The sequence below is a fragment of the Astatotilapia calliptera genome, chromosome 6 (genome assembly GCF_964374335.1).
Source record: "Astatotilapia calliptera chromosome 6, fAstCal68.1, whole genome shotgun sequence".
In the NCBI taxonomy this organism is placed as follows: Eukaryota; Metazoa; Chordata; class Actinopteri; order Cichliformes; family Cichlidae; genus Astatotilapia; species Astatotilapia calliptera.
In genome coordinates this window covers 27,199,983-27,226,543 of record NC_137427.1, presented here as the reverse complement: position 1 = coordinate 27,226,543, position 26,561 = coordinate 27,199,983, and the positions used below count along the sequence as shown (strand labels likewise).

General features: G+C 41.6%; 1 protein-coding gene across 6 annotated transcripts in view; it reads right to left on the bottom strand.

Moving 5' to 3' along the window:
- fhip1aa (FHF complex subunit HOOK interacting protein 1Aa) overlaps positions 1–25,768 on the bottom strand; it is a 32,472-nt gene extending 6,704 nt beyond the window's left edge. Inside the window, exons 1-7 of one of the 6 annotated variants that reach the window (XM_026171381.2) lie at positions 25,527–25,768; positions 8,093–8,153; positions 7,518–7,582; positions 6,050–6,270; positions 2,158–2,838; positions 498–656; positions 283–369 (exon numbers count right to left, since the gene is read on the bottom strand). In XM_026171381.2, the coding sequence (XP_026027166.2) occupies positions 283–369; positions 498–656; positions 2,158–2,838; positions 6,050–6,175 (1,053 nt within the window). In that variant the 5' untranslated portion in view covers positions 6,176–6,270; positions 7,518–7,582; positions 8,093–8,153; positions 25,527–25,768. Of the gene's footprint in view, positions 1–282; positions 370–497; positions 657–2,157; positions 2,839–5,030; positions 5,161–6,049; positions 6,271–7,517; positions 7,583–8,092; positions 8,709–25,526 lie in introns of those variants that run through there. The other 5 variants (XM_026171383.2, XM_026171382.2, XM_080302487.1 and 2 more) reach the window with 5 other exon arrangements.
- Between the last annotated feature and the right edge of the window lie 793 nt (positions 25,769–26,561).

Below are 26,561 nucleotides of genomic sequence, written 5' to 3'. Positions count from 1 at the left end.
CTAGTGTCCTTTTTACCTTTAGACACAGCCCAGTTCATGGATTTTCTGATGCCAAGCTCATATTTAATGGATGACAGTGACGGTGATAGCTATCAGCTCAATTAATTTCTTGGGTAGAGGGGAAGAAATAAGTGTCATTTTTGGAGTGTTTATGCTTGTATGTTTTTGTTGACACACCGCGTCGTCCTGCAGAATAACCGCTTTCTGTAATTGGGAAATGAAACAGCAAAATGGCAAGTACTTCCTTTTACCCAGGTGAAGAGAAATTGTGCTACTGCTAACCTTGTGGAGTGCTGGTGCAAGGACAGGCACAAGGAAACCATTGTAGATGTAACTAACCAGCTGGTCTCTGATATCAGGGTGGGCCACCTGGGAGCAGTCAATATCAAGGAGCATGTCAGTCAAGCGTGTAGCCAGGCAGGAGGTTGCAGCCATTTATCACACGTGAATGCATTTTTCATGAGGCAGAGCTTTTATCGTGCGGCTCACGTCTTCACCTGAATAACAGCGTTGCAGAATTCCAGTGAGTTGAGAAACTGGATGAGTGATGGCATCTGAAGCCAGTCCTCTTTGTGCAGGCAGTGCCACTCTTCATTGGGGACCTCCAGCTTGGTGGGCAGAGATGAATACAGGCCGCTCAACCCTGTGGCCAGCACCTGCCAAATGAGGTTTTTATATTTAATCTATGCACCGTTCATATAAAGTTTCCTCCAGAACCAAAATATAATTCAAATTTGTGGTTCTAAGTATAATTTACTTTTAATTTTGGGTAATTAATTTTCTTTAATTGAATCATTGAGACAAATTGTTTAAAATAATGACATTCCCATTACTCTCATGCATGAGGTAAGTACAGCTACATTATAACGGCCCATTTACCTGAACATAGGAAAAAGCACACTGTGTTGCACATACATGCATCATGTAATATAAGAAGTCTATTAAAAATCATCTGCCATAAATTGATTACAGAGAGAATGTTATAAACTTCATTAAACATTAACGAGGTAGTGTACCATATAGCAGATGCAGACACACACACACCTCCTCTGCTGTCAGTTTTACCTTAAGCTTCAGCAGATTTATCACTGTGTTTTACTACAAAGCTAAAACACTGGTGTAAATCACTTCTTGGCCTCTGCTTTGTAACTTGTAATGCAAATATAAGCGGATGCAGCAGTCTACATATCAGCCTGCTGCTTTCTCCTTGCACAGATTTATGCCTCCTATGGATCAGCTCAGCTCGGAGACCTTTAGCAGTATTTGAGATGCGACGTGACTAATGCTTTCATTTCAAAATAAGATTCCATCTTATTTTGAAATCCTTGTGTTCTGGGCCAGATTATCCAGGCATTCTGGGCATATGTCCACAGGCCTCAGACACAGTTGAGGGCCCACCCAAGCACCAAATAAAAAAAAAGAAAAAATAATACCAGATTTTGATTCTCTTAAACTTTTTTGGATCATAAAAACATATATCATGGGCGCAGTGTAAGGTACCCTGCTCTCCACAGGCACACATTCCCATATGATCTGTCTAATTACTTAAGAAGCAAAAAACGTGTAATCATCAAATCAAGTTGGCGCGTGCCCATCGCATATTTGTGCCCAGGGGTCTTTAACTGGGCATGCCTGCATTGTAAGTACCAAGAACTGCTTTACAAATGCAACACAGGCTATACCAGCGCAACCAAATTAAAGTGTAAGATGAGTGACATTATTAGTATTGTAGTATTGTACACGTTCCTCTGCAGCATTATTCCGCTGTGCCCTTCTTGTAGACGCCAGTGGAACCAATTAAATTCTGTCTGCATTCAAACCTCATTTTGAAAGCACTGTCTGCAGCCGTGAATTAATGACGTTATTTACATGGGATTATCTTGCAGCTGTGCTGTAATCTTATAAATGCCACACATTTGGTGCCAGATTTTTATTTACCCTTGTTTTGGGGTTTGTTTGTTTTTTTTGCTTTTTTAAGCGAGCCCATGAATTAATCACCATCTGCTCTCTGACTAATTATGACACCCAGACACAGAAATGTCAGGGAACAATGCTGCCAATGTTAGTGCGTGAGTGGGATTATTTAGTATTTAGGACAAAACGATTCCTTTTGAATTTTACGGAAAGTGAGCCGCTGAGCTTCCATTTGGGACTGACCGGACAGAAGAAGGTGTTCTCTGCGATGTGTTTGGCCACTCGCTCATTCTCAGCAGACAAAGACATGATGAGCAGTAAGGCATCTCTGGCTTGCTGGCCCACCGTGCCCTCTCTGTGAATAAAAGGGATGAGCAGGGAGAAGATGAGGAAGTTGGTGGCTCCCTGATCCTCGCTCGTGTGGAAAAACAGCTCCAGAATTGAAGGGTCCTTCGCCAGGACGTAGCACAGCTGGTTGAGCAGCAACACCAGCTCGGCTTCGACCGCAGGCGCAGTGGTGCTCGAACAGGAGGACAGCAGCATCATGAGAGGCCGCAGGATGGGCTTGTGGTGCAGCAGAGGCTGGCGCGCCTGGCCCACCAGCATCTCGTACATTTTCAGCTGCTCCAGCTTCATGTCGTCCGTGAACTCTCGACGGAGGCTCCACACAAACAGACGCTCCATCACGTTCTCCATCACCACAAACTCCAGGATGGGGCCCATGGCTCCGGCCTGACCGCTCTCCTCCTCCATCAGCAGGAACAGCATGTGCTCCACATAATTCTGCACCGCGTTTGCCTCGTCTCCAGGGATGGGGCCGAAACGAGAGCTGCCGCTAGAGCCGGCGGTGAGGTTGATGACACTGAGGGAGGACAGGGCGGAGCTGCTGCGCAGGGGATCATGCTTTTCAAGGATCTTCACTACCTACAGTACAAGAGAAGAGGATGATATGAGATCTTAGACTTTTACGTCACCCAAGAAAGTGTCTGTCATACAGATAAACTCCTGTTATCTTTGATCTAACCTCTGTGGTATAAGAGGTTAGATCTGAAATGTTGGCGTTTTATGATGCTTTTATTACAATACGATGCCATGAAAACCACACATGCTGGATTGCTAACAGACAAACAGACCCTACTTTGTGGGGGAAACTGTGTAATTGTTTTTAATGAAATACTAAATTGCCTCAGTTTAAACTTCTCAGACGTTTTCTATGTTCTTATGGGAATAAAATATGGGTTGGTGAGATTTGCAAATCATTGCATTCTGTTCTTATTTACACTTTACACAGTGTCCAAACTTTTTTGGAAGTGGGACTGTATGCAATACAAATAGGTACAATCACTTCCTTATTCCTGACAGGTTCAGTTTCAACAGAAGTGGAGTGGGGACAAGCAGCACTGTATGAATAAACTCACTTTGGTTGCACAGAATAATACAGTCCTTTGTGTATCCAGTCCCTCCCGTGTGTGTGTGTCTGCTGTGTAGAAACCAGTGTCACAATAATGGAGCCAGTGTCCCCAAGCTGACGCTGCTGCCATGACAATAACAGTCTGTGTATGAGATAACTGGGCATGGCTAATGGCAGCAAGAGAACAGAGTCTGTAATCCCAGCCTGAGCTCAGTGGAACAAGCCACAGGGATCAGTCCAGCTCAGGCTCTCCTTCCAATTCTGAAGTAACAGGAAGGAGGCAGGGGATAAGATTTTCCCAAACTGAACAGCTGGAAGAATGGAACCATGATCATGAACCACCTTACACTGGTGACGTTATGGTCGGTTCCAAAAGGGGTCAGTATTCACAGTGTTTTTTGTTGTTGTTTTTCAGGATTTGCCCAACGATGCTGATTGGTGGCATTATTTTACATATTAAGCTGGAACATGAGAGATACAGGGGCCTTTTAAAATGTGACGAAGAAGTAGGCTCAGGCTGGATCAATGTCAAATATTTCCCAAGAGCAGTCAGTCATTGTTATGCTATGGATGCTGGCATAATAGTGCCATAGATATGGGAGGATCCTCAAATGACAGTAGTATCATATTGCCAGCCCCCAGTGCCTCACTGTGTCTGTGACAGTAACTTCAGTTAACCATCAGACAGAGCAATGGACACATTGAATCATTCAGAATAACATTCATGGTTTAAAGACAGATCTTCACTGTACTCAATTATGAAAAATCAAGACTGCAAACGCCAGTGAGGAAGGAAAAGTCAAGTGTCATAGCAAATTCAGACAAAACTGCCAGATTTTCTTGACGACTAAAATGAATCAGAGACCTTTACAGGATCCCCATAAACACGCTGCCCACACTACACACAGACTACAGTTAAAGACTGTTGCCAGCAACTGACAGATCACTTAACGTGACGCAACACACAGCTCCGTGACGCCTGGAGAGAAGCTGATAAGAGCCAGCAAATGAACCTAAAGCTAATCTTCAACTCTGAAACAGCCAGAGCTTCTCACACAAAGACAAGGTCATTACTTACAGCGTGTTCACTGTTTTCTGAGCTGAAACAAGTCAAGAGCATTCTTATCAGGCTAGAGATTAAGTAAGAATGAAAACAAAACTGTGTGAGGTGGATTTGTGCTGCCTGAAGCAAATCGAACTTTAATCCGAGCCCAGAGTTTTTGATTACGGCTACTGTCAAGATGGGGATGAAAAATATGAAGCTGAGCAGACAGCTAGCAAAGACGGCCACATGACTCATGAGGTGTCTGTTGACATTGCTTAGTATTAGCTGCAACAGACTGATCGTGTTTATTTCACAGTTACAGTTGTTATTAAAAATATCCCATTTGTGTGACAAGTTGAAAAGTGTAAAATCTACAATTGTGCAAAATTTTAAATGCTTTGAATGTCTTGTACATCATTAAACGGTTTATCATCACTAAATCCCCAGATGTTTCACATTGGCACATTAGTTATACAACCACTCACATAATAAAGAGCTGTATAAAGAGCTAACATCTCTAAAATGTCAGGAGTAGTTAGTCATTATGAGAAGTGTTTGTGAACTAAAAATCAAGAATGTGGGATACTGTTTGTCCATGATTTGAAGAGCCCAGTGCGTGCTCCCGACCAAGGGAAAACCAATTCTACAGGGGAGACCTACCTCAGCACTTGTGCAGGTGAAACCAAAGGGAAGATATGCTTCACCATATTTTCTAGTCTTTGGCTTAGAATGAAGTTGGTTTGGAAACATATTCAGCTATGCTTCATCTCCTGCTTTGCGTGGGCGCCCCGTGCTAGCAGTGTCCAAGCGTTTTGGGGTTTTTTTCACCCTTAATACAAAGAAAACAGAAAACCCCAACAATTACACAAACCCCTGTGAACAAGCGCTTTGGTGACAGTGGGAAGGAAAAACTCCCTTTTAACAGGAAGAAACCAGAACCATGCTCAGGAAGGGGCAGCCATCTGCCACATATTTAGATTAGAGTTTAACACAATGTCTTTAAACTTGCATAGTTTTAACACTAATGAAACCAAAAGTGGGATTCTGCTTGATTTTGATAAATTCGGGTCAGTCATCACATTGACAACCATAAATGTAGATGGCAGTTACCATTATGCTCCTCTATGTCCTCATTATTCAGTGTCCCCCTGCCCCATGTTAATGTGTGCAGAGTTTGTTCATCTCTGTGTGGGAGGAGTGGGATTAACAGGCTGCCATGTCCTGCAGGGGAGTGAACAGGGACACAAGCTGCTGGAAAGAACCAGAAGTCTGAGACCGTCAGCCTTTTACCGCCAAGATTCCACTGGCCCTGCTCACACTGCAGTTTACTGTTATAGGGGGACTACATGAGTCATTTTTTGCCATCAGGTTTTGAGGAAGGAACTAAATAGAATGTGCATCTTTATTTACAAGATTTTAATATATTCACTTCACAAGGGTTTCGTTATATTCTACTGTACAAAAGTCTTATGCCGCATTATCGTTTCCAAGGAAAATGGAAAATGGGTGCTTTTTAACCACATTTTTGTTTGTGAACATGTTTGTTTAACCTTTTTAGAGGATATCAGGTGAATACTTCGGAGGTTAAGAGATCCAGATTCTTTGCTTCTAGTGTGAAAAACTAAGCTGGCTGGAGAATTCACAGTTCTGAGACTGTTAGCTTGGCGCTGGTGTTTTACCTGAGCCCAGTGGTTCTTGAACACAATCATGCAGGTCTCTGGGTCCACCCCTTTCAAGACCAGAGACTGTCCATCACGGTTTCCACTGGCAACCACAGAGGCCATCATGGTGACCGGATCGCACATGGGTTAAACCATGTCATAGGCAGGACAGGGAGGGCTTTCCTGGCTGCTCACTGGGCGTTACCAAAACCAGAGAAAGAGAGATGATCACAGGAGACCTGAGGAGTCAAATAAAAGAGGAAACACAAAATGACATCATACACAAAGCCAAAAAAAAGTTTGCTTCATAGGATAGCAGCACAATGATACGGCTGGTGATTGCTGCAGACTGCAACCCCTCTTTGCTTCTGCATGGCCAGCTAGGAGTTATGACAAGCATGCAGGAGAGAGAACAATAACAAGCCAAGTCAGAGGAGTCAGTCGAGGAGAGAAAGAGAAGCTGCTTCAAGTTAGACTTTACCGTCTCCTGCAGCAACTCTGCGCTTCACACCGAGCTGTCAAATCGCTTTTGGAATATATCATACGCCCCCATTGGATTCCTGCAGGCCCCTGGACATCACTCTCATTACAGAAATATTTTGTGACATCAGAAGGCGAGCAGCAATTGGGTGTGTCTGCTATGGCTGAGTGTGGGGATCAAGGAGGGTAAAAAGATTTAAATAAAATACAGGACAATGTTAGTTCTGTAGATCACACGTGATTAATTGCATGTCCCGCTTTTACTTCTGGATCAGAAATATTACAAAATGTATGAAAGCACTCTTCACACCGCTTGTTTGGATGAAGAACATATATTATTTTAGCCTGAGGGCAGCTTCGCACAGCAGTTCCAACACTCACACTGGCACCATAAAAAATCTGGAAGAGACTCAATCTTTTTCCCCCGTAAGAAAGGAACTAGTTTGTTGTTTCCCTTGGAAAGCATGTTCATGGAAAGATTCATACAGCCAAAACTGAACAGAATGAGAGTAGGGCTTTTCGAAACAGAAACATGTGAGCTGCCATATAACCAAAACAATACGAGTTCCCTGCCACACAGTTCCCTGTGACACGCTTCCAGGTACTGTGCAGGCCTTTGCTTCACAAGAAAGAACATCAGGATGTAATACGGATCCCTTTCCTGTGTGTGCCGACAGATACCAACAATCAAACAAAAGGTCCACAGCCCAAGCCGTGGAGAGTACTTTCAACTAGAAATCAGTTTTACCGGATGAACCTGGATAAACTAATTATACTTAATATATATCAACAGCAATAGCATTACTTAACTATTAACATAAATGCGACAGGCTTTTTACCTGTGTATGAGAAGCCCAGCAGCTCATGGGAGCTCAGATTTGTTTTTTAAAACTGTAGATCTGCCTTAATGTTTTGTTAAACATTAAAAACTAGAACAGTTTTAATGTTTTATATTAAAGATAAAGTCCCAAAGCCAGTGAGCCACTATTAAGGTTTGATGTTTTACCTGTTGAGCTGATATGTGTCCACTTGAGTTGACAAGTTGTGTTGGGAGATCTTTAGGATTCATTACTGGGAAAACATACAGGTTGTTAAGATACTTCAATACGAACCAGCAGACTGACAGAGCCACCCCTACAACCCAACCACTAGCCTGGCTACAAGCAAACTTTCCAGCACTACACAATGACATGACAAAGTGCGTTTGTCTGTGAATACTAACACAATGATGGGACCAAGTCAGGCAGTCCCAATACGGAGGGCGATATGGAAACCGTCACCACAGGGGACCAACTGTAAAACACACAGCAGCTGCACAACATGGGGCCCCAATTTACGGCTTCTAGTCCCCAGCCCCTAAACACATCTCCTGACGAATCAGAGCTCACCACCCCCGCCCACCCGTCACTTTGCCCCAATACCACACAGAAACATCTCCGCCACCCATACACGTTAGGCTCACTTTGCCAGGCAAAACTTTTCAGCCATCTGCTTTCAGTTACGAGTAACTGCAGGCCGGTTAGATTCTCAAGAAGGAATGTGAAAGCAGCGTGGAGCGAGCGTGCTGGCAGGATTTCTTACCTCACGTGAATCATCTTCAACTGGCACAGGTCGCTAAGCAGACAAGGACCTCATTCTGCTCCTGTTGCACAAAAAAAACAAAAAAACAAAAAGAGAGACAGAGAGAAATATGAAAATATGTCCAGAGAGGAGCAGGAAGCGCCTGTGTGAGAGGCGAGGCATGGTGGGAAGTGACTGGACATGAGTAAGCTGCTCCGAGCACCAGTTGGATGGAGATGAAGAGGAGGTGGTTACAGGGAGGGAGCGAGGGAAGAGAAGGGAAGGAAAAGCAGAAGTGGGAGGGAGTGAAAAGGAAAAAAAAACAAGCTGAGTGAAAGTCTACAGAAAAATGAGGACATACAAGTACAAATTCCAGCAGTGCACACAAGAAGACTAAGATTACGTATACTGTATGGCAGCACTTAATATTCCTATAAGATTCATAATTCACAGAAGAATAACACGATTGTCCTTTCCAGTTTGTGATGTGACACTGCACAGCAGCCGTCCTGAGCTGCGAGAGGCCAGCTGCCCTCTCGGCACCAGCACGGCCCATCATGTAAAACATGTCACTTGAGACAGCAGCCTTAAAAGTCTCAGGGTCCAACTTGTAGTTGTGTACACTGTAACACAAACCACAAAAGCTGCACGCTGCCTTCAATCCACGTTGAAATTCTGAGCAGATGCAATTCAGAAATGTGTCTTTCTTGGAAAGTGGGCAAGACTTTCCTAAAGCGTGACGTCGTGTATACAGCAACAGTCGGACGGAGACAGGTGTGTGCGTGTGTGTGTGGTCCATGCACGAGTTCTTAGAAAAACACCAATCCAAGCGTTTGTTGACTCATCTTTGGCTCAATCCCAGCAGTACATTATACAAACTGTCCATCTGCACTCTGTTTAAAGCCACATAACATGTCTACATAAGAATAACACAGGGAGCAGTTTTGTTCAGAGCTCTTCAACCTGTGGACAGGAGGTGCTTACAAATTGAATTGCCAGCCTTGTGATTAATTATTAAACTACATGCAGCTCACAGCTGCTCCAAATTTGCCTTCGTTTTCCTATTTATGGCCTAACAGCAGATATTAGGACGCGGGTTGGCAGCTTGGTCAAACAGGCGCGAGGTGCTGACTGTAGAAGTTGAATCAAGAATGGTTGCTATGATTTAATCATTTATAACTGGTGTGATAACAGTGCTGTGTAATCACACCTCCTGAAAAGATCAAGAGGGATTAATTCCATTTTAAGTGAGGGTGAAGGTGCGGGCATAAATCTTTGTTACACAAAATGATTCATTTAAAACAAGTGAATCAGCTGAGTGGGCTGGGCAACACATGGTGGATTCTGACTTATAACACATGTCAGTGTAGTCGATTCTTCTGCTTTCAGCTGCTCCTTTTAGGGGCCAACACAGCGGACCATCTCTTTAACACACACCACCTGCATGTCCTTCTTCACTCCATCCATGGATCTTCTGCGTGGTCTTCCTCCTTTTCTTCTACCTGGTAACTCCATAGTCAACGCACTTTGTCCAGTATATCCATTAAACAGTAATATATATTTAGAAATATATTTGAGGTAGTGTAAAAGTAGTCTGGCCACAATCTGAGATAAATAAACAACAATAGATAACCATGGGACACAGTATAGTGAAGCAACATCAGGCTATCCAACAGACTGTATACAAAGTGGCCCTGAAAAGTGAAGCCAATGGGCAAACCAGCATTGTTTTCAAATGACCAGCAGGGGGCAGCTTCTCAGGTTGACCCAAGGCTCCCTCATCAGCGATCTCAATAAATATGTTCCAGCAGAGGTTTTGTTCTCGACTCTGCTATCAAGTTTCCTTTAGTACAGCATGAAGTTCATTTTCTAAGGCATCCACTTGCCTCCTCCCTTAAATGACTACCATCTGCACTGCACTGTTGTCACCCTTGTACACAAAAAAGGTCCAAAGTATCTTTTATTCTTCAAACCATCGCATTTCTGAACATGAGCAACACAATTACTATTCAAATTATTTTTTACCAACGTTACTATGCAAGGAGAGTGAAAGTGTGTATATTGCGTGCTAATGTCTTATCTTGAACTGATTGTTTTACTGCATGTGTATACTCACGTCATGGGACATAAATGTAACCATCTATCTAAAGAAGATAAATCAGGGATATGCACTGCCACTCAATCTCTCAGTCAGATCCACACCTTTCTCATCCCATCCAGTTTCACAAGTGGATATCAGCTAAACAGCTGAAAGTAAACCAGTAAGTAATTTCCTTCACTTTTTTAAATTCTCTATAAGATCAGTAACCCTCTCAAGCTCTTTTTATATGAAAAAATGAGTCATGTAACAGCTGACTCTTTAGATATGTCACCTAACTTAACTGTTGCAGTTTAAGTCTAAGAGCAGATTAATGTTAACAAACTGATCCTACAATAGGAAAAAAAAATACCTGTATGAGCATGGGATTATTTTAGAGATTAAAGTATTGTATTATACATTGTTTGTTAGGATTTCTGGATTAGTTTGTTTACATTTTTTCTGCACCCTGTCTATCGTCTCGCCTTCCTGCAATGCCGTCTGGTCCACATCACACTGCCAGGTTCACTCGTGTGTCAGCATCACTGCCTCTCAACTGAATTTTCAGCTGTATTTCCTCCAGGTTTCCATGTCGAAACAGCCATCAGTTTTTGATACACAGGATAATATCAAAAGCTCCCGTTTCAGAATCACTTGTTCTTTTGTCAGGGGGTACAAGTTTCAAGATTAGCTCAAGCAGTGATTAGCTGCTCCTAGACAACAATACACCTGCAACAACTACCTCTCAAATCTCCATTCAGTACAGCAGGTTTCTTGACCTATTAATAGCCAAATAGGTCAGGATTTGGGCCCAGCAACAGAAAGGAGACTATGCCCCAGCGCTTTCTACTCAACTAATACCCCAACAATCCAACGAGCGTCCGACACAGCATGAGAACAAAGCCACTTATTTCTAAGAATTAAAATGTGCTTTTTGAAGAAATCCAGTTCTAGGCCTGTTATGGAAAATCGTGACCTACATTTACAGGTCTCATTTACAGTACCTGCTGTCGCACAAAGAGAGACAGACCACTCTTACCCATAAGTCACTGCTCTACTTGCTCAAAATAACCTGAAATACAGTAGAGTCATGAAAAGGTTTAAAATACAGGCTGCTGAAAACATCTTTTGTCTGTGTGAATCTGTGAGCTGCTTCTGAAAGAGTTTCTCCAGCAACTATCCAATTACAGTAATTTGATAATTACACATATTTGTTGCTTCCACATCAGAGTAACAAACATAATAAGACAGAAAGACTGGGATGCTACCTTCTTTTTCCTACAGCCCTGTGCAAAATTTTTGAGCCACCCCTCATTTTACTTTTATACTTTGCTTCAAAGGAGCCAGACATCTTGGTCACTTTTTAAAGTGCTCTTGAGCAATGGGACTCTGGGCTTTCTGAAGGTCTTTCGATGATTGTATTTCAGTCTAGTCCCTGGACCTGACCACACCACAGAGGAATGTTTTTTGTTATTTTTTGCTTAGGTATTTTTTTATGCCAGTTAACACTGATCTATGAACTATTTAGGCATAATTAGCGCTGTGTCTGAGCATAACAGACATCTCAGCAAAGAGCCAACTTTAAATTGTAGCTTTAGGTACTTTGCTACTAGCAGCCTGCCGCAGGAAAGTATGATTCGTTCCCCTTTCTTTAGCTGAATCTTTAAAAATACCAAAGACTGGGCTGGAAAAGTAGATGATGAACAACAAGAGAAAAAAAACCCTACAGCACATGGACAGCATGTCAAATTCATGTCCTTAAGAAAGAAACTGTAAAACATCCTGCAAAGACCTGACACCAAACCTGAGAGATGAACAAGGAGAAAAGGCAGGTATGCCAATTACACAAGAACTGCACTGAGAATCAGTGATAGCAGGTGTTCTCTATTAATGAATCCAAATGGATTTTTCGCATCAAATCTACACCATTATATACAGAGGTGGTCACGAGAGAGGTACAGCGAAGAGTGTCTACAGCCGTCTATAAAACACAGTGGATGCTGTGTCATGGTTGGGACTGCATTTCAGCAATTCCAATCCCATTGGCTCTGCTTTGGGAGTGCCTACCATCGCTAAGCAGCACATCAAAGACATTACATTCGTGCAATTTAATTGCGTGGTCAAATCTTTGTGCTTTTTGGAGTTATTTACCCACTAATTACATTTAAAGTAATGCAGTACGTTGCTTAATTACTCCCAGAAAAAGTAATTCATATGATCTTTCCCTTAGTATTTAGGTATGAACACGAACCCAACAGCACAAAGCAAAGATGAAAAAACACACAAAGAGACTTCAAAGCGATCGCCACAGTGAGTCTATTTTAGAAACATGAACAGGCAGATATGGAGGCTGCAGCCTGACTGCTCATCACTGACTTTGTCACCAGCTGAAAATCAGGGTTTGGCTGCTGGGTTGAGATCAGCATTCACTCAGTTTTATCATCACTCTAAGTTCTTGGCTAGTTTAAATGTTAGGATGCTATCTGCACAGGTGCTTGCAAAGAGCCGAAGTTGTGTTAGCAGCATAATAAGATTGTTTCTGTTCTGGATGCAGTTTGCACATTGCCAAAGTGCTCTCATTCTTTTGTGTCCATATCCACGTTGCAGACTGTGCCACCATTTACCTCTTCCAGCACACAAACTGAAATCAGCTGATTGTAGCGCAAGTGCGACTGGAATCAATAAGCAGGACGGATATAAACAAGCAGACTAACAATTCCAAGGAATTGAACTACTGGGAAGTGGTTCTCTAGAAAAAAACAGTTCTCCGTACTGGGGATCAGATTTTGATCCACCATTGGTACCATCCAATTGGCAAAGGGTTCATTTTTCAGTAGGTAAAGATTCCAAACACACTATCAGTGGAGTAAAAGCATATCTGGATAAATCAAAAAAACTGTCTGGGGTCTTTCTGTGTGGCGTTTGTATGTTCTCCCCATGTCTGCGTGGGTTCTCTCTGGGTACTCCACCTTCGTCCCACAGTTTGGTAAATTAGTGATTCTAAATTGAACGTAGATGTGAATGGTTGTCCATGTCTGTGTTAACTCTGCGACCGACTGGCAGGTTGTACCTTAGCTCTATGACACTGGGATGGGCTTCAGCTGCCCGGGACCCTGAAATGCAGAATAAAACGTTGGATGAGGGTGGTGGTGGCTCCAGACTTTTGCTCAGTTTCATATCCTAGTGGTCGTCTGTATTTCTTGCTGCAGATCCTAGATGTTCAACACACTGAAAACTAACACCCACACTGAATTAAAAATGCTCAATTAAAAACTGAAAATGAAAAAATCAAATCCAAAGCTGTGACAAAGCCAACATAAATGGCCCTGTTTTTCCCCCCCCCACTAATTTCACAGGTACAGTGCACCATTACTCAAAGCTCTGCGGGGTTACTTTACACTTGCTGTGCATCATTTCTAAAAATGGTCCTGGCAGCATTTAGGGCCTGCTGCAAATTCATGTCCTCTACATCAACATAAGAATCAGTGCATCATTACAAACATGTTATTAGAAAACATTCAAGATCCCATTTTAGCAACAGCATTGCATCACACCTCTGTCACAGTGCCAGCTGCAAATGGTTGCACAAGTTTAAGTAATTACTTATTATCACGACACAGCGGCACACTAGACATCCATAATTTCTAAAGCTTAAAGAGCAGCACTCCAAAGGTAAACACCAAAAAGAGATTAGTTTCTGATGAATCAAAGTGAAATAAAGACACGAACTGATGGGAACAGATAGGATCAAACATGATGTAAAAATGAAAGAAATGTTCACCTCTAGGCCTTTTGTCATTTCTTCTTTTCTGATCTGGTTTCGGCATTGTCAGCCGACTGCAATCCCAGAAGGTTTCATACACAAAGGTGTGTCCTGTGCAAATACCTGAAGGGCAGGACACACCTTTAACTCAGCGTAACGATCATATTTCTCGCTAAACAGGAGCTTTGATCAGCTGAGCATGAAAAAAAAAATACAACTTATTATGCTTCTTTTCTAAACCTACCTTTTATTAAAAGGTGCAGCATTCAAAGGAGAGTTTCAATGTTTCCATCAACTTAAAGGTGCTGTTTAAAGAGAAGAAACTCGCAGCAACCATAGCAACCCAGAGACCAACAGCCCCATTAAAGTGATAGCAGCTGCTGAAATATTTAGAGCTGTAGGTGAAACCGCTGAAGGGTAATGTAGTGTCTGGTCTGAGTGTTAATACTCCTCACTAATTCAATCAGCAGCACAGCAGGGAGGAAGAAAAGCCAATGTTATTATCCAGATGCTGACCACTGTGCCAGTTCATCATGTTTACAGGTGTCATACTAAAGTAAAGCTTAAATTACATATTATTAATAATATTATTACATTTTTTTATGTTCATTTCAGTCGTTGTTCGACAAAAAAATAAAAAGTGAAAGCAGCAGCTGTAACTAGCTTAACTTTAACAGAGGTTAAGGCACAAGTAGCATCTCAAACCACCCAATAATACCTCATTTTGAAATCAGCACATACCAATAACAAAGGTATAAAATATCTAACGAGCAGCAAAAACATTTCTGTGAAAATATCTAACCAGCCAAAACGAAATTTCAACATGATTAGGTGATTAGTGCACAAATATTTCACCCCTAAAATTACATGTGTGTGAATTCTGTCAGATGTAAACACTACAGGCCAGATGTGATTCATTTAGCATTTGCTAATGCTAAATTAGCTTAGCTGCAACATTCCACTCTACAGTTTTTCTAAATGTTAATTTAATATAGTATAATATAGTACTTGTAGCAGTACTATATTGCAGTAAAAGAGTTCCCTATCCAAATAATACTTCTCTTCCTTTGACTAAAATGAACAGTGCTTAGAAACTATTGAGAAAAGTAGACAGATAGCACGCTAACACTTTTGTAAAAAGCTACCTTTCTTCAAACAAAAACATTTTTATATCATGTATATGTTGCTTCATTCACTGAAATGCTGTTTCTTAGGCCACTATGTGTTCAGTAATGACGGTAACTAGCTTATGTAAGCAGATAACTTCGCTCCATGCCTGTGGATTTTCACATGCACACAACGGCTAATGGCTCGATTTGCCATTATATGCAAAATGATTCATCAACGTGCTCAAAGGCAGATTCTCAGTTTAGCTTGAAGGAAGCAAAAGGAGGAGAGGAAAAGAAGAAGAAAAAAAATCAGTTTTAAAAGGCAATACATAAAGCCTGAAAGAAAAAAAAATATGCCACTTAAAATAACCAAGTTCATTATACAAAGGGGATAAAACTAAGAAAGACTGACCAGAACACACAAACCAACTTTTAATCAACGTTATCCAATGTCTTGTGACTCTCTTACTACCGTGTGTTCACACCGAACGCGATGGGCGCGTGAAAAAACGCCAAAACGCCCCTAACTTGACGCCTGCACATTCGCGACCTCTACGCGTGTCCAAGAAAAATCGCTCGCGCCCCAAAATATCATATTTTCACGCGCGTGAACCGGAAATGTGGGAGGGATGTGGGAGGAAGTTGTGCTAGACCGGTATCTTTGAAAGATGGCAGCTGTCGAGCTAGCGCTTGAAGAGAGAGTCTCCCTTCTTTATTTACTGTGGAGAGCAGAGCAGCGGCGTAAGAGACGTCCTCGCCGTACCTGGGTCCATCAGGTCCTCGAGACGCGTGATCAGTTTGGTGAGTTTCACCATTTGCTACAGGAGCTGCGCCTGGATGACGGCAGATTCCAGCGATATCATCGCCTGTCACTCGGCCAGTTTGAGGACCTGCTTTCCCGCGTCGGTCCCAGAATTGCCCGCCTAGACACCAATTACAGGCGCTCAATTCCACCAGCAGAGCGCCTGTCCATCTGCCTGAGGTTAGTAAAAGTGTTTAATACGGTAGTCCTGTAATGATACCTGCGCTAATATATGCTAAACCATCCATTTATACACTGCTAACATGGATGTGCTATGCTAAGAGTGAATGCTCTCGGTGTTTACCGATAGCAAACTGGTACGACACGACTTCACAATATTTGTAGTGATACACTGACGGTCTCATCAGGTCCCGATTTAATTCGATTTATGCTGTTATCAGTGTTTGAATGATAGCATGGCTGTGGTGTCATAGGTATGCTCTCGGTGTTTGCTGATATCAAACTTGTACTAGGACCAATGTGGGTTAACCTTTGTAGTGATACTCACTCCTTTTCACATCTAGACCTGGTTTAATTCTGGGATAGTTGAATATTTGTTTAAAATCACGGCAGATTGTTCCAGATTATACCAAATATATATCATGTAATTATCCTTATATTTACAAAATTTTCTATGCAAGATTCATGTTTTGTAATTTCTATAATGTATTTTGTAACTGAAGTACACATAATACTCATTTTGAACACTGTTGTCCAGGTTCCTTGCCACCGGGGACTCCTTCAGGACCATCGCGTTCAGTTTTCGAGTCGGTGTGTCCACGGTGAGCCAGATCATCCCCCAGGTAGCGACGGCCATCTGGGACTGTCTAGTGGACGATTTCATGGCTGTGCCTTCAACTCAAGACTGGCGGTCCATTGCAGAGGGATTCCAGGAGCGCTGGAACTTCCCTCTCTGCTGTGGAGCTCTGGATGGGAAGCACGTCCAGACGAAGGCACCCCCCAACTCAGGATCCATGTTCCACAACTACAAGGGAACTTTTTCCATTGTTCTCCTTGCGGTTGTGGATGCAGAGCATCGCTTCCGCGTCATTGATGTTGGGGGGTACGGGAGGACCAGCGACGGTGGTATCCTGGCCAACTCCACCTTTGGTCAGGCTCTTCGGGCTGGGACTCTCCATCTGCCTCCAGACCAGCCTCTACCTGGTGGAGAACACCGTGGAGCCCAGCCCCACGTCTTTGTGGCTGATGAAGCGTTCCCGCTGCGGCGTGAGCTCATGAGACCTTTCCCTGGACGCCTCCTCCCTTTACAGAAGAGGGTCTTTAATTATCGCCTTTCCAGGGCCAGGATGATAGTGGAGGGTGCCTTCGGTATCCTCTCCTCACAGTGGAGGTTGTATCGGCGCGCCATGGAGCTCCGTCCTGAAATTGCCGAGAAGTGTGTGAAGGCAACGTGTGTTCTCCACAACTTTCTGCGCTGTGTGGACGAGAGAGGGGCACCTGCTGTGGGAGGTGTGGCGCCTGCTGTGGTGGAGCCGTTGCAAGGCCTGGGTCGTGTGGCAGCAAACAACTCCTCCAGAGAGGCTGTCCTGGTGAGGGAGAAGTTCATGGCTCACTTCTCGGCAGAGGGAGCTGTGTCTTGGCAACCAAAGGAGTAGCCTGTTTGAAGTCTGAACGACTTCCCCACAACGGCTCTTTTAAGAGCCACCCACAAACCTCTAAAGAGTGTTCCTGTCTTTTTAACATTTTCTTAATGAATGGAGCTCTACTCCAAAATAAACTAACCTCTTTTTACTCTGCAACTTGTCTTCACTATGTTCCTATATACAGTGTGGTGCAAAAGTTTGGGCAACCTTATTATTAGTGTCTGTGAAGGTTCACAGTCATTATTTTCCTGTATGAATCGCTGTTACAGTAAAAAATGTTACTTACATATATCATATAGGAGACACACACATTGATATACACTACATATTTATGTTATTCCTCTTTTTTTGTGTTGCCAATTTATGCACCTGCTTCATTTAGTTTAAAGTTATTGCACTTTCTGTAAATCCAGTGAACTGCATTTCACTTCTCAAATATCACTGTGTGTCTCCTATATGATGTATTTAACTGACAATTTTTATTGTGACAACCAACGATTTGTACAGGAAAATAATTACTTTTCACAATGTTGCCCAAACTTATGCATCCCACTGTATTAGTATGTTTTGTTATTGGTGTAATATGAAATAAATTCTACTTTTGTCAAGTCCGGTGCCAATATTTGCTGTGTAGTAGAACAAAGACATTTGTCAGTATAAATGTTTATTTGATAAAATATATAAATTCAGTAACAAAAGGATAAATATATGACATCAACTATTTACAGACAGACAGGAATAAAATATACAAATTCAGTAACAAAAGGACATAAATAACATAAATATATGAGATCTAACTATTTACAGAGAGACAGGGATAAAAAGGACCCAGCTTGGAGTGGAAGAGCCTCAGGGAGAAGGAGGAGAAACATAAGAACATTGTTTCTGCCCTGGAGAGCTGCTGCCTCATCAGTAAACTACTGATCATTAGGGTCCAATGTTTCCAAATTTAGCACAGCTGTGCTGTTTTCAAAAACTGATTTATAAATTTGGAATTTCACGAATTCTCGTGTCTGAGGCGGCATAATAGGTAGCATCGTATAATTCTGGATGATTTGCCACAGCACTGATTAGTTTCTCCTCCATTTTGAATGCAGAATGAATGGCTTTGGCTGGATCTGCCCCTTTGAACTAGGTAACAGCCACGTCACCAGGCTCCTGATTGGTTGTCGCGGCGCGATTTTACGCTGGAGTTCAGATTTTTCCAACTCGAGCGGGGGAGGCGAAACGCGCGTATGCACAAAATGCAACACATAAACTCACGCGCGTGGATTTTTTCGCGAGTCAAACGCCTGAAACGCCCTACACTCACGCGCGTTTCTGGCGTTTTTGCGTTTTCGCAACGCCAAAACGCTTCCGAATTTTCGCGGGGGCCGCAATCGCGGGTCAGCGCGCCTTTCCATTGACTTTACATGTAAACCTGACGCTCCGCCTGCCTCTATCGCGTTCGGTGTGAACACAGTCTACTCTTAAGCGATAAAGCTTGAAAAAGCTTTTTACATCAGAGGTAGATAAGTTCCTGCTGCTGATATGAAGCATGAAGTCATCCTTTACCTGAATGCGGTCATCCTTTACCTAACTTCAATACATCTTAAAATGTTTATCAAAACATGCAAACAAATGATTTTTTAATGATCCCGATTAACAATTCAAAATTGGGGTGCTAATTCATTAGATTTACACAAATATTATAATTACTTTAAATGACATAATGGGACTCAGCTAGTCCACAGGGCAACCAGTAGATATTTCATTCTGCTTTTTGCTTCTTCTTTTTTTTTTCTTTTTTTTTTAATGAGAATTTTATTTCTGCTTCTTTTGAACAAACGCTGTGATTTGTTGTAGACGATGATGCATATTTGAGTCTTGCTACACTGCGATACCATTGTTACTGAGGGAAACAATAACAATAGAGCAATATGATACAATCATGTAGACTTGATAGTATCATATTCTATGAGTTACACTCAAAAACTCTTACAGATAAAAGTCTGACAATATTGTATTGGACTCTGTAGAAAAAAATTAAATAAAATCTAAAAAAAAATTTTTAGCCAACACGTAAATCACAATTATAAATCTCAGTGTTAGCATTTGCTAGCTTACTTACAAGGTTCTGGAAGTGTTTCCTAACAGTATCCTTATTTCACATTAGCAGTTTAATTGTGTACCTTTAATTATTTAAGCTTTGTTTATGAGAATTTTTGCCTATTCTGTTAGTTCTCTTCACAGAACGGTAAATGGACTGGTTTTTATATAGCCTGTGTAATTAAAGGTCCCAAATTTATAAAAATGGTACAGAAAACATGTCCTCTCTACCTTCCTCCCCCGCCCTTCCTCTGATCTTCACAAGTTAAATTACCGCATTGCATGTGTGACATCATTCCTTCATTCATATTGGCAGGGGAGACTTTAGCCTGTCCTCACGCTACAATAGGCGACTGTCAGCGATAACAGGGCATTTTGTGTGGGTATATCCTATCTCTGCTCTCCTCCTGCTTCCTCTGGAGCTCGTTTGCATCGCATCTCCCTTGCTGATAAAGCAGACATGTTTGCATGTGGGATGGAAGAAGGAAGAAGATATGAGGCTTCTTGTGAAGTTCAGAGATGTTTATCAGATAGACGAGAGAGAGCTACAGCACCAAACTGACATAATTAACCAAGAAGATGAAAAGTTCTTGTAAAAATAAAAAATAAGGAGCTTATGCAAATAAATAAATAATTCACAGCTAGCAGCAGAACTTTTCTTTTTAATTTTCAGTCTTGTACACTTCACTTTTCTTTTCCTTACAAACACATTCAGTCAAAGAAAAAAAAAACATTGGCCTTAAAGCACCCGAGCACTCGTCCTATACAATTTTTTTTTTTTTTGTACATAATTTTCAAAGCAAAACAGATGCAAAACAAGACAGTATACCCTGGGAACTGTTTATCAGAGTAGTAAATACTAGCCTCTACACCTGCACAATAACTCTTCATGTTATCAGAGTACAAACTGCTGACTTGATAGAAAAAAAAAGAAAAAAAAACAACCTTCTTCCAGTTCATTGTAGGACAACATAAGTGGTTCAACCAGATTGAGTGACAGTGTATTCATTTCACAGCACAGTCACGACACTACAGAGTCTGTTGGAGTTCTCTCAGTAGAATTAGGCCTAGCAAACAAACGGGACCATACTGCATAAGTTACCAACAATGATCATAATTGAAGTAATAGAAGTCAGTTTTATGATGAGGATACATCAGACTAAGAGGGAGTTGAAAATAAAGTGGAAAATGAAAACGCTCAACTTAAAACCTAAGGAAGCATTTACAGCCAAGTTATCCCAACCTAAACCTCCTGCCCAGCATCTTATTACATGCGCTTAAGCCGTTAATTTAGCTCTCTATTGTACTCTATATGTTGCATTTCCATTCATGACAAACTAACACCCTCACCCAACTTCCAAACAAAAACAGGCTCAGATTAACTGCTGCCATTGCTGGTCAGTAGGGCTGCTCAATTAATCGAATTTTAATCACGATTACGATCTGGGCTTTCAACGATCATTAAAAATGACTGAGCCGATTATTAGCCCCTCCCTCATGCTTTACTTTCGCGCTGCTCCATGTGGCAAATCAAGCGCACTGCTCTGCATTTCGAACACGCGTCACAACAATTAAGAGGACCCGAGGGAAGCTCGGAAAGCTAAGCAGAAGTTATTTGGAGAGGAGTGGACTGCCATTGGTTGAAAAGAGAGGTAAAAAAAAAAAAAAACTTCAGTGGTGTGGAAACATTATGGGTTCGCGGAGTCAGACGTGGATCAAGTAGACACAGTGTGTAAACTTTGCTATGGTGTCGTAGCTGCACCACAGAGCAACACTGCAAAGTTTACATTTTTCATTTATTTCTTTTATTGCAAACATTTGCACTGTTATCAGTATTTGCACACTATTTTATATTATTTTTTAAAGTCATTATTCAATACATTGTTATTGTTAACCCTTTAAAGCCGGTCAGAGCAGCATGCTCGTTTTGTATAACTATTTTTAAATCCCTGTAGAACCTGAACCGCTAAGCTAGCACAATAAATTTTTTTCCATATGAAACCAGAGGAGTTGTACTTACATCTTATGCCATCAGCTTGTCCTAGGTCACGGTTTCCTTCCACATATAGCTTTGCAAAAATTGCATAAAAAGCGCTTGCAGGAACAAAAACATAATATTCCAGAAACAGGCTTTGCCGATCCGATCAGCTGTTCTTAACACTTCCCACATTGAAAAAGACGTCAACGAACTATCACAAGTGACGTAATTTTCGTGGAAAATGTAGTTTTTTACTTGTAGGCCTTAGAACTCAAATTGCACTGCTGGAAATAGTTTATTTTGATGCACATGCACATTCTTTGCAAATTTGCATCATAGGATTGTTTTTTTGTTTTTCCTGCAGTGTATATAAAAATTGCTGTATCTCCAAAAATAAAACTATGAAGACACTCAAAATAAATTTCCTGTTGTTGTAAACTATTTTTTGCAACTTTTTTGTATTTAAAGTTTTGAGGGATAAGCCTCTTAAATTTCTCCAAGTAGAAATATATGTAAAAAAAACAAAAACGATTTTCAATTTTTTTGTAGTTTATTGCACTTTTTTGCAATTAATGTAGTTACTATGGACTTAATACATACACATTTTTAAAATATGGGCTATAACAGTTGTATTGATGTATAGCAACTTGAAATGCTCCCACAAATGGCACTACAGCATGTAAAAAAAATATTATAAGCTCTGGCGGACTTGGTTCTATGGTAGATCTTAAAGGGTTAAATAAATATCGTCAAATAATCGTGATCTCAATTTCAGTGAAAATAATCGTGATTATCATTTTTGCCATAATCGAGCAGCCCTACTGGTCAGTTTAGTATATTTGTCACCTCTCGGGGTCACGAGACACAAGAGGGGAAGGTGGAGCTAATCCCAACCACGGGACAACTGAGCTGGCTTGTTTATGGAGGGCAAAGTGGGAAAACACACAGAATCACCTACTGATGTGTTTAGATTTCTCACAGCTTTATGTCTTGTCAAGTATTTTCAGACCGAGTAACAACAGATAGGCACAAATAAGTAAGGTAAAGCAAATCAAAAACTTGTGACCTGAAGCTGTGCATGTAAATCACATCAGCATGACCAGCTTTCAGTGTCTAGCATGCTGCAGTAGATCCTGTGTGTGTAAAGGCCCTGGAAGCAGGTCTGAGCATTGATCTTAGCCAAACACATTGTTGGACTGCTTGAGCTCCCCCTCTGAACATCAGCAGTAATCGTACAGATGACTGATTAACTGTACGTTCCTCTCATGCCTCAGAAACTGCTCTCAACTCTTCATAAGGTTTAAACTTCACTTGCACTCTTGCTGCATGTTTAATCTACTCCAGTTTAAAATGATGTGAGAGATGAGAGAGAAAGTAGGAGGCAGGCCCACCACAGCTCATAAGCACTTATAAACAACAGACAGTAGACTGCGTTAAACAAGAGAGTCTGTAAAACTGCCTCGAATTACAGAAGTTTTGCTAAACTTTCAAATTACCTGACACCATAACAACCTCACATTTTTACATCCTCTGCAGTTGAGGCATTTTAAAAACAAGCCTGAGCAAATACGGCAGACCAGCCAGGTCAAACTCATTTTACATTACGTCACACGTGCAGCCCACTTTGACCTCTGTGGGCTGCATGTGTGCCGGACCAGTAAAACTCCCCTTTCTTCCAGCGTAAAGAAGTTTAACAACGTATCGAGTCCCTCATGTGTTTTAATATAAGAACAAAGAAGTGTAGTTTCAACATTACATAGGAAAATACTGTTAAAAATACAAAGTCTATGCCCTCCTTCAAAATTTGCAAAACCATCCAGTGGGACCATCTTGTGATTGACAAATCACTACGGTATGAGCTCCTCTGTTTCCTACTCAGATCCACACCCGACTCATGATGTCTGGTTTCGAAAAGGCAAGATTGCAGCATCCAAAATGCTCAGCACAAGGCTTCATCGCCAGCTGACATCACAGTGGCTCCATCCAGTTTTTGTTTTTGTTTTTAAATGAACAGTTCTCACTGAATATCTCTAAAGAGACGATTCTGCAGAGAAGCCCTGATGTGCTTAAATGCCATCCATGCACAGAAGTCCAGCTGTGACCAGAGTGTGGTTTTAGGTCACTGCTTGTGTGCTGGGATGCCTTTAAACTAGATCCATTGAAGACCAGTTCAGCCACCACAGTAGCCACATCTGACAATGACATGCAGACATCTGAAGAGGACACTGGTCCTAAAATAAAGATCAAGCAGTTTGCCAGAAATCACATAGCCCAAGCTGGCATTTCAGTCACGTGATAACACGGTTTACTGTGCGAGGGACGTGTGAGTGACCTCAATTTGTCAGATCTGAAGTGATAAAAAGTGAACCATTGATAACAGGATTGCCTAAAACACCAAGTGCACAAACAGATTTATATCTTTTCAGTGCCTTATGTTCACACGCACGCAACACTTAGGGAGAAAATGTACTTGTATACTGTAGCAGTCAAACAATTAGTCGATTAAGCAGTTCGCATACTGACAATAAATGATTTTGTCTTTTATCTACAATTTTTTTGACAGCTGTTTAATTGTTTTCAGTGACTAAGCAAAATATATAAAGATACTGGCACTTTCATCAAGATTAGTTCACTCATCTAGGAGGAGATAGAGGACAAACATAGACTATGAGGACTATTTGTAATCCTCATTCTATTCTCTAGTTGTAAAATATGTACATATGTATATATAATCTATACACCGATTTTTCTAAAGGAGGAAAAACATTAAAATGTGGATCATAGCCTTCTCTTCGTCATTTTACTGAACCGCTTGCATGAATATGGACACATAAATGAGTACCTACCACTTCCAAATTTTTAACATACGTTTTTTAAAAGGTATCAGCCAGCTATACATGTTATTGATTATCAAAATTAGGCTCATTTTAATTTGCACAAGCACAGGCTGGACTTAAAGCAACCTGCACAGCTTTCCATTTATACGTATTAGTGGGGTTTATGGGATTAAACATGCATAATCGGCTGTTTTGCAGCTCCATGCATTTTGTCCCGTCATAAATTCCTTTAAAAAAAATGTCTTCTTTGGTAGTAAAAAAAAACAACATTTCAACACACAAGTGAGAAAACCATGACTTTGTTTGAAAGTTGTAGTGAATCCCTTAAAGCTCATATCAAGAGATCTAGTCTCGCTGTCGCGTTGTTTCAAATATTTATTAATGATTTGATATGCTGCACTAAAATATGGTGACCTCTACCTTGAGATAAAACGTCAACTAATAAACTACAGAGGTTGTAGTAACTCATGACCGCCATCTGTTCATTGCCTAAATCGACGCTCAGAAGCGCAGTTTGCATCAGGTGATTGTGGAAAACCCTACAAAACAAAACAGTGATTTAGCGGGTAGAATAGGATACCTGCACAGGAATGACACACATGAAAAATTCATGATGTTTGCAGGTAACTCAACACCCGCACACGGCGTCCTGCCTGGGAGTGGATACCTGAGTTCAAAGCTCAGAAAAGAGCAGGCTGAAAGGCGATAGAGAGCGTAACATAAAGTTTATAACAATGACAATAACAGCAGCAGCACGTGGATACAATATTTGTCTCGTCCTGAAGATTCTGCGTTATTATGTAACCAGATCCGCGAACATTTTTTATGAAGCATTGGCTGTTTTTTTATTGGTGTACAGAACTAAGATTAGACATAGGGTGGGTCTACTTTGTTTTCTACGGTCGGGCAGAAGTAGTCAAAGAGGAAACGAGGCAAAACAGAGTTTAGGTTTTCACTTCTCTAACGTCACAGGGATGCAAACTTGTCGCCGTGATCCTGGGTATCTCCCCCCGGTAAACCCAAAGGAAAACACCCCGCAGTTTGGAGATACCCAACCCTTCCACCCGCCTACCCACCCGCACATGTTAGTCACAGAGTCTGGAGCTGTAAAAACAAGCAAGCAAAACTTAACATACAAGTCAAACTACCACTGCCAAGTGTTGCCTGCCGAGCTGGCCTTTCCCGTCTTTTTCTTACCGTCGGACTCGTAAAGATCCCCACCTTGGTTAAGAGCGCACAGTGACGATCAGTAGCAGGTTTCCAACCACAGACACGCACTCGCTCTCTGAGCCCCCGCAATAAATGTCCGCGTTTTCCACAGCTCCACAACGTCCCACTTTAGAAATAGTACACAGAGACAACCTAAACGTAACCAAAATCCTTAACCTGGTCCGTGGCGCACACAGTGGAGGTGAGCCCACACTGATCCTCTTCTGATCGCTCCTCCCACAATACCAAGTGGTCATGTCCACTGAAGAGGTGTTTCTCATTTTTTTGTAATACCTTTTGGGAAATAACCACGTGACGATATGATTAGCGGCGTTTAGCACCCTGTAAATTCTGTAAAGCAGGGAGCCATAATAGTCTGTAAATTAATGGTGTCAGATGTAAGTACTTTTTTAACTATTACCTTTTTCTGAACTGTCCCACTCGGACGCACACAACCTCTCGATCATTTTCGTCCTGCATAAGAAGATCTGCCAAATCGAGCTGATCTGGGAAAAGTTCGCCTTATTTATTTTTGAGAATTTAGATCTGAAGTCGAGATTAGAGTGTGGGTTTGAGATCAAGCAGGCTAAGAATAGGTGCTGTACAACGGTTTACTCTTCCCCGACTTTCCAAGTTGTGTATAAATCTGGGCCTCAGCATGTCTAACTCCACCCATATCTCCAGCGGGATCATAATCATTGTGATTTCCAGCATGAAATTATACTGTAGAGTTATAGAAGAGACACAACCTCCATTTATGCTTGATTGAAAGATATATTTAGCCCAAGTCGTAATTTAAGAAGTTAGATGCAAACGTATCTAACTGTCCATGATTTCCGGTAGTTACATTGAGTCTTATAGGGGGACTTTTATCGGGCATATTTTGACAGATTTGGCCATGACAGTGAGGGACGTTTTTGGGTTTTTTTAGTTTATGGTTATAAAGATGAGCAAGCCTGTAGCGGCATCTGGTGGCAAGACAGATGAATTACATCTCCCCAGAGTAGCCTTTCAAAGGAAACG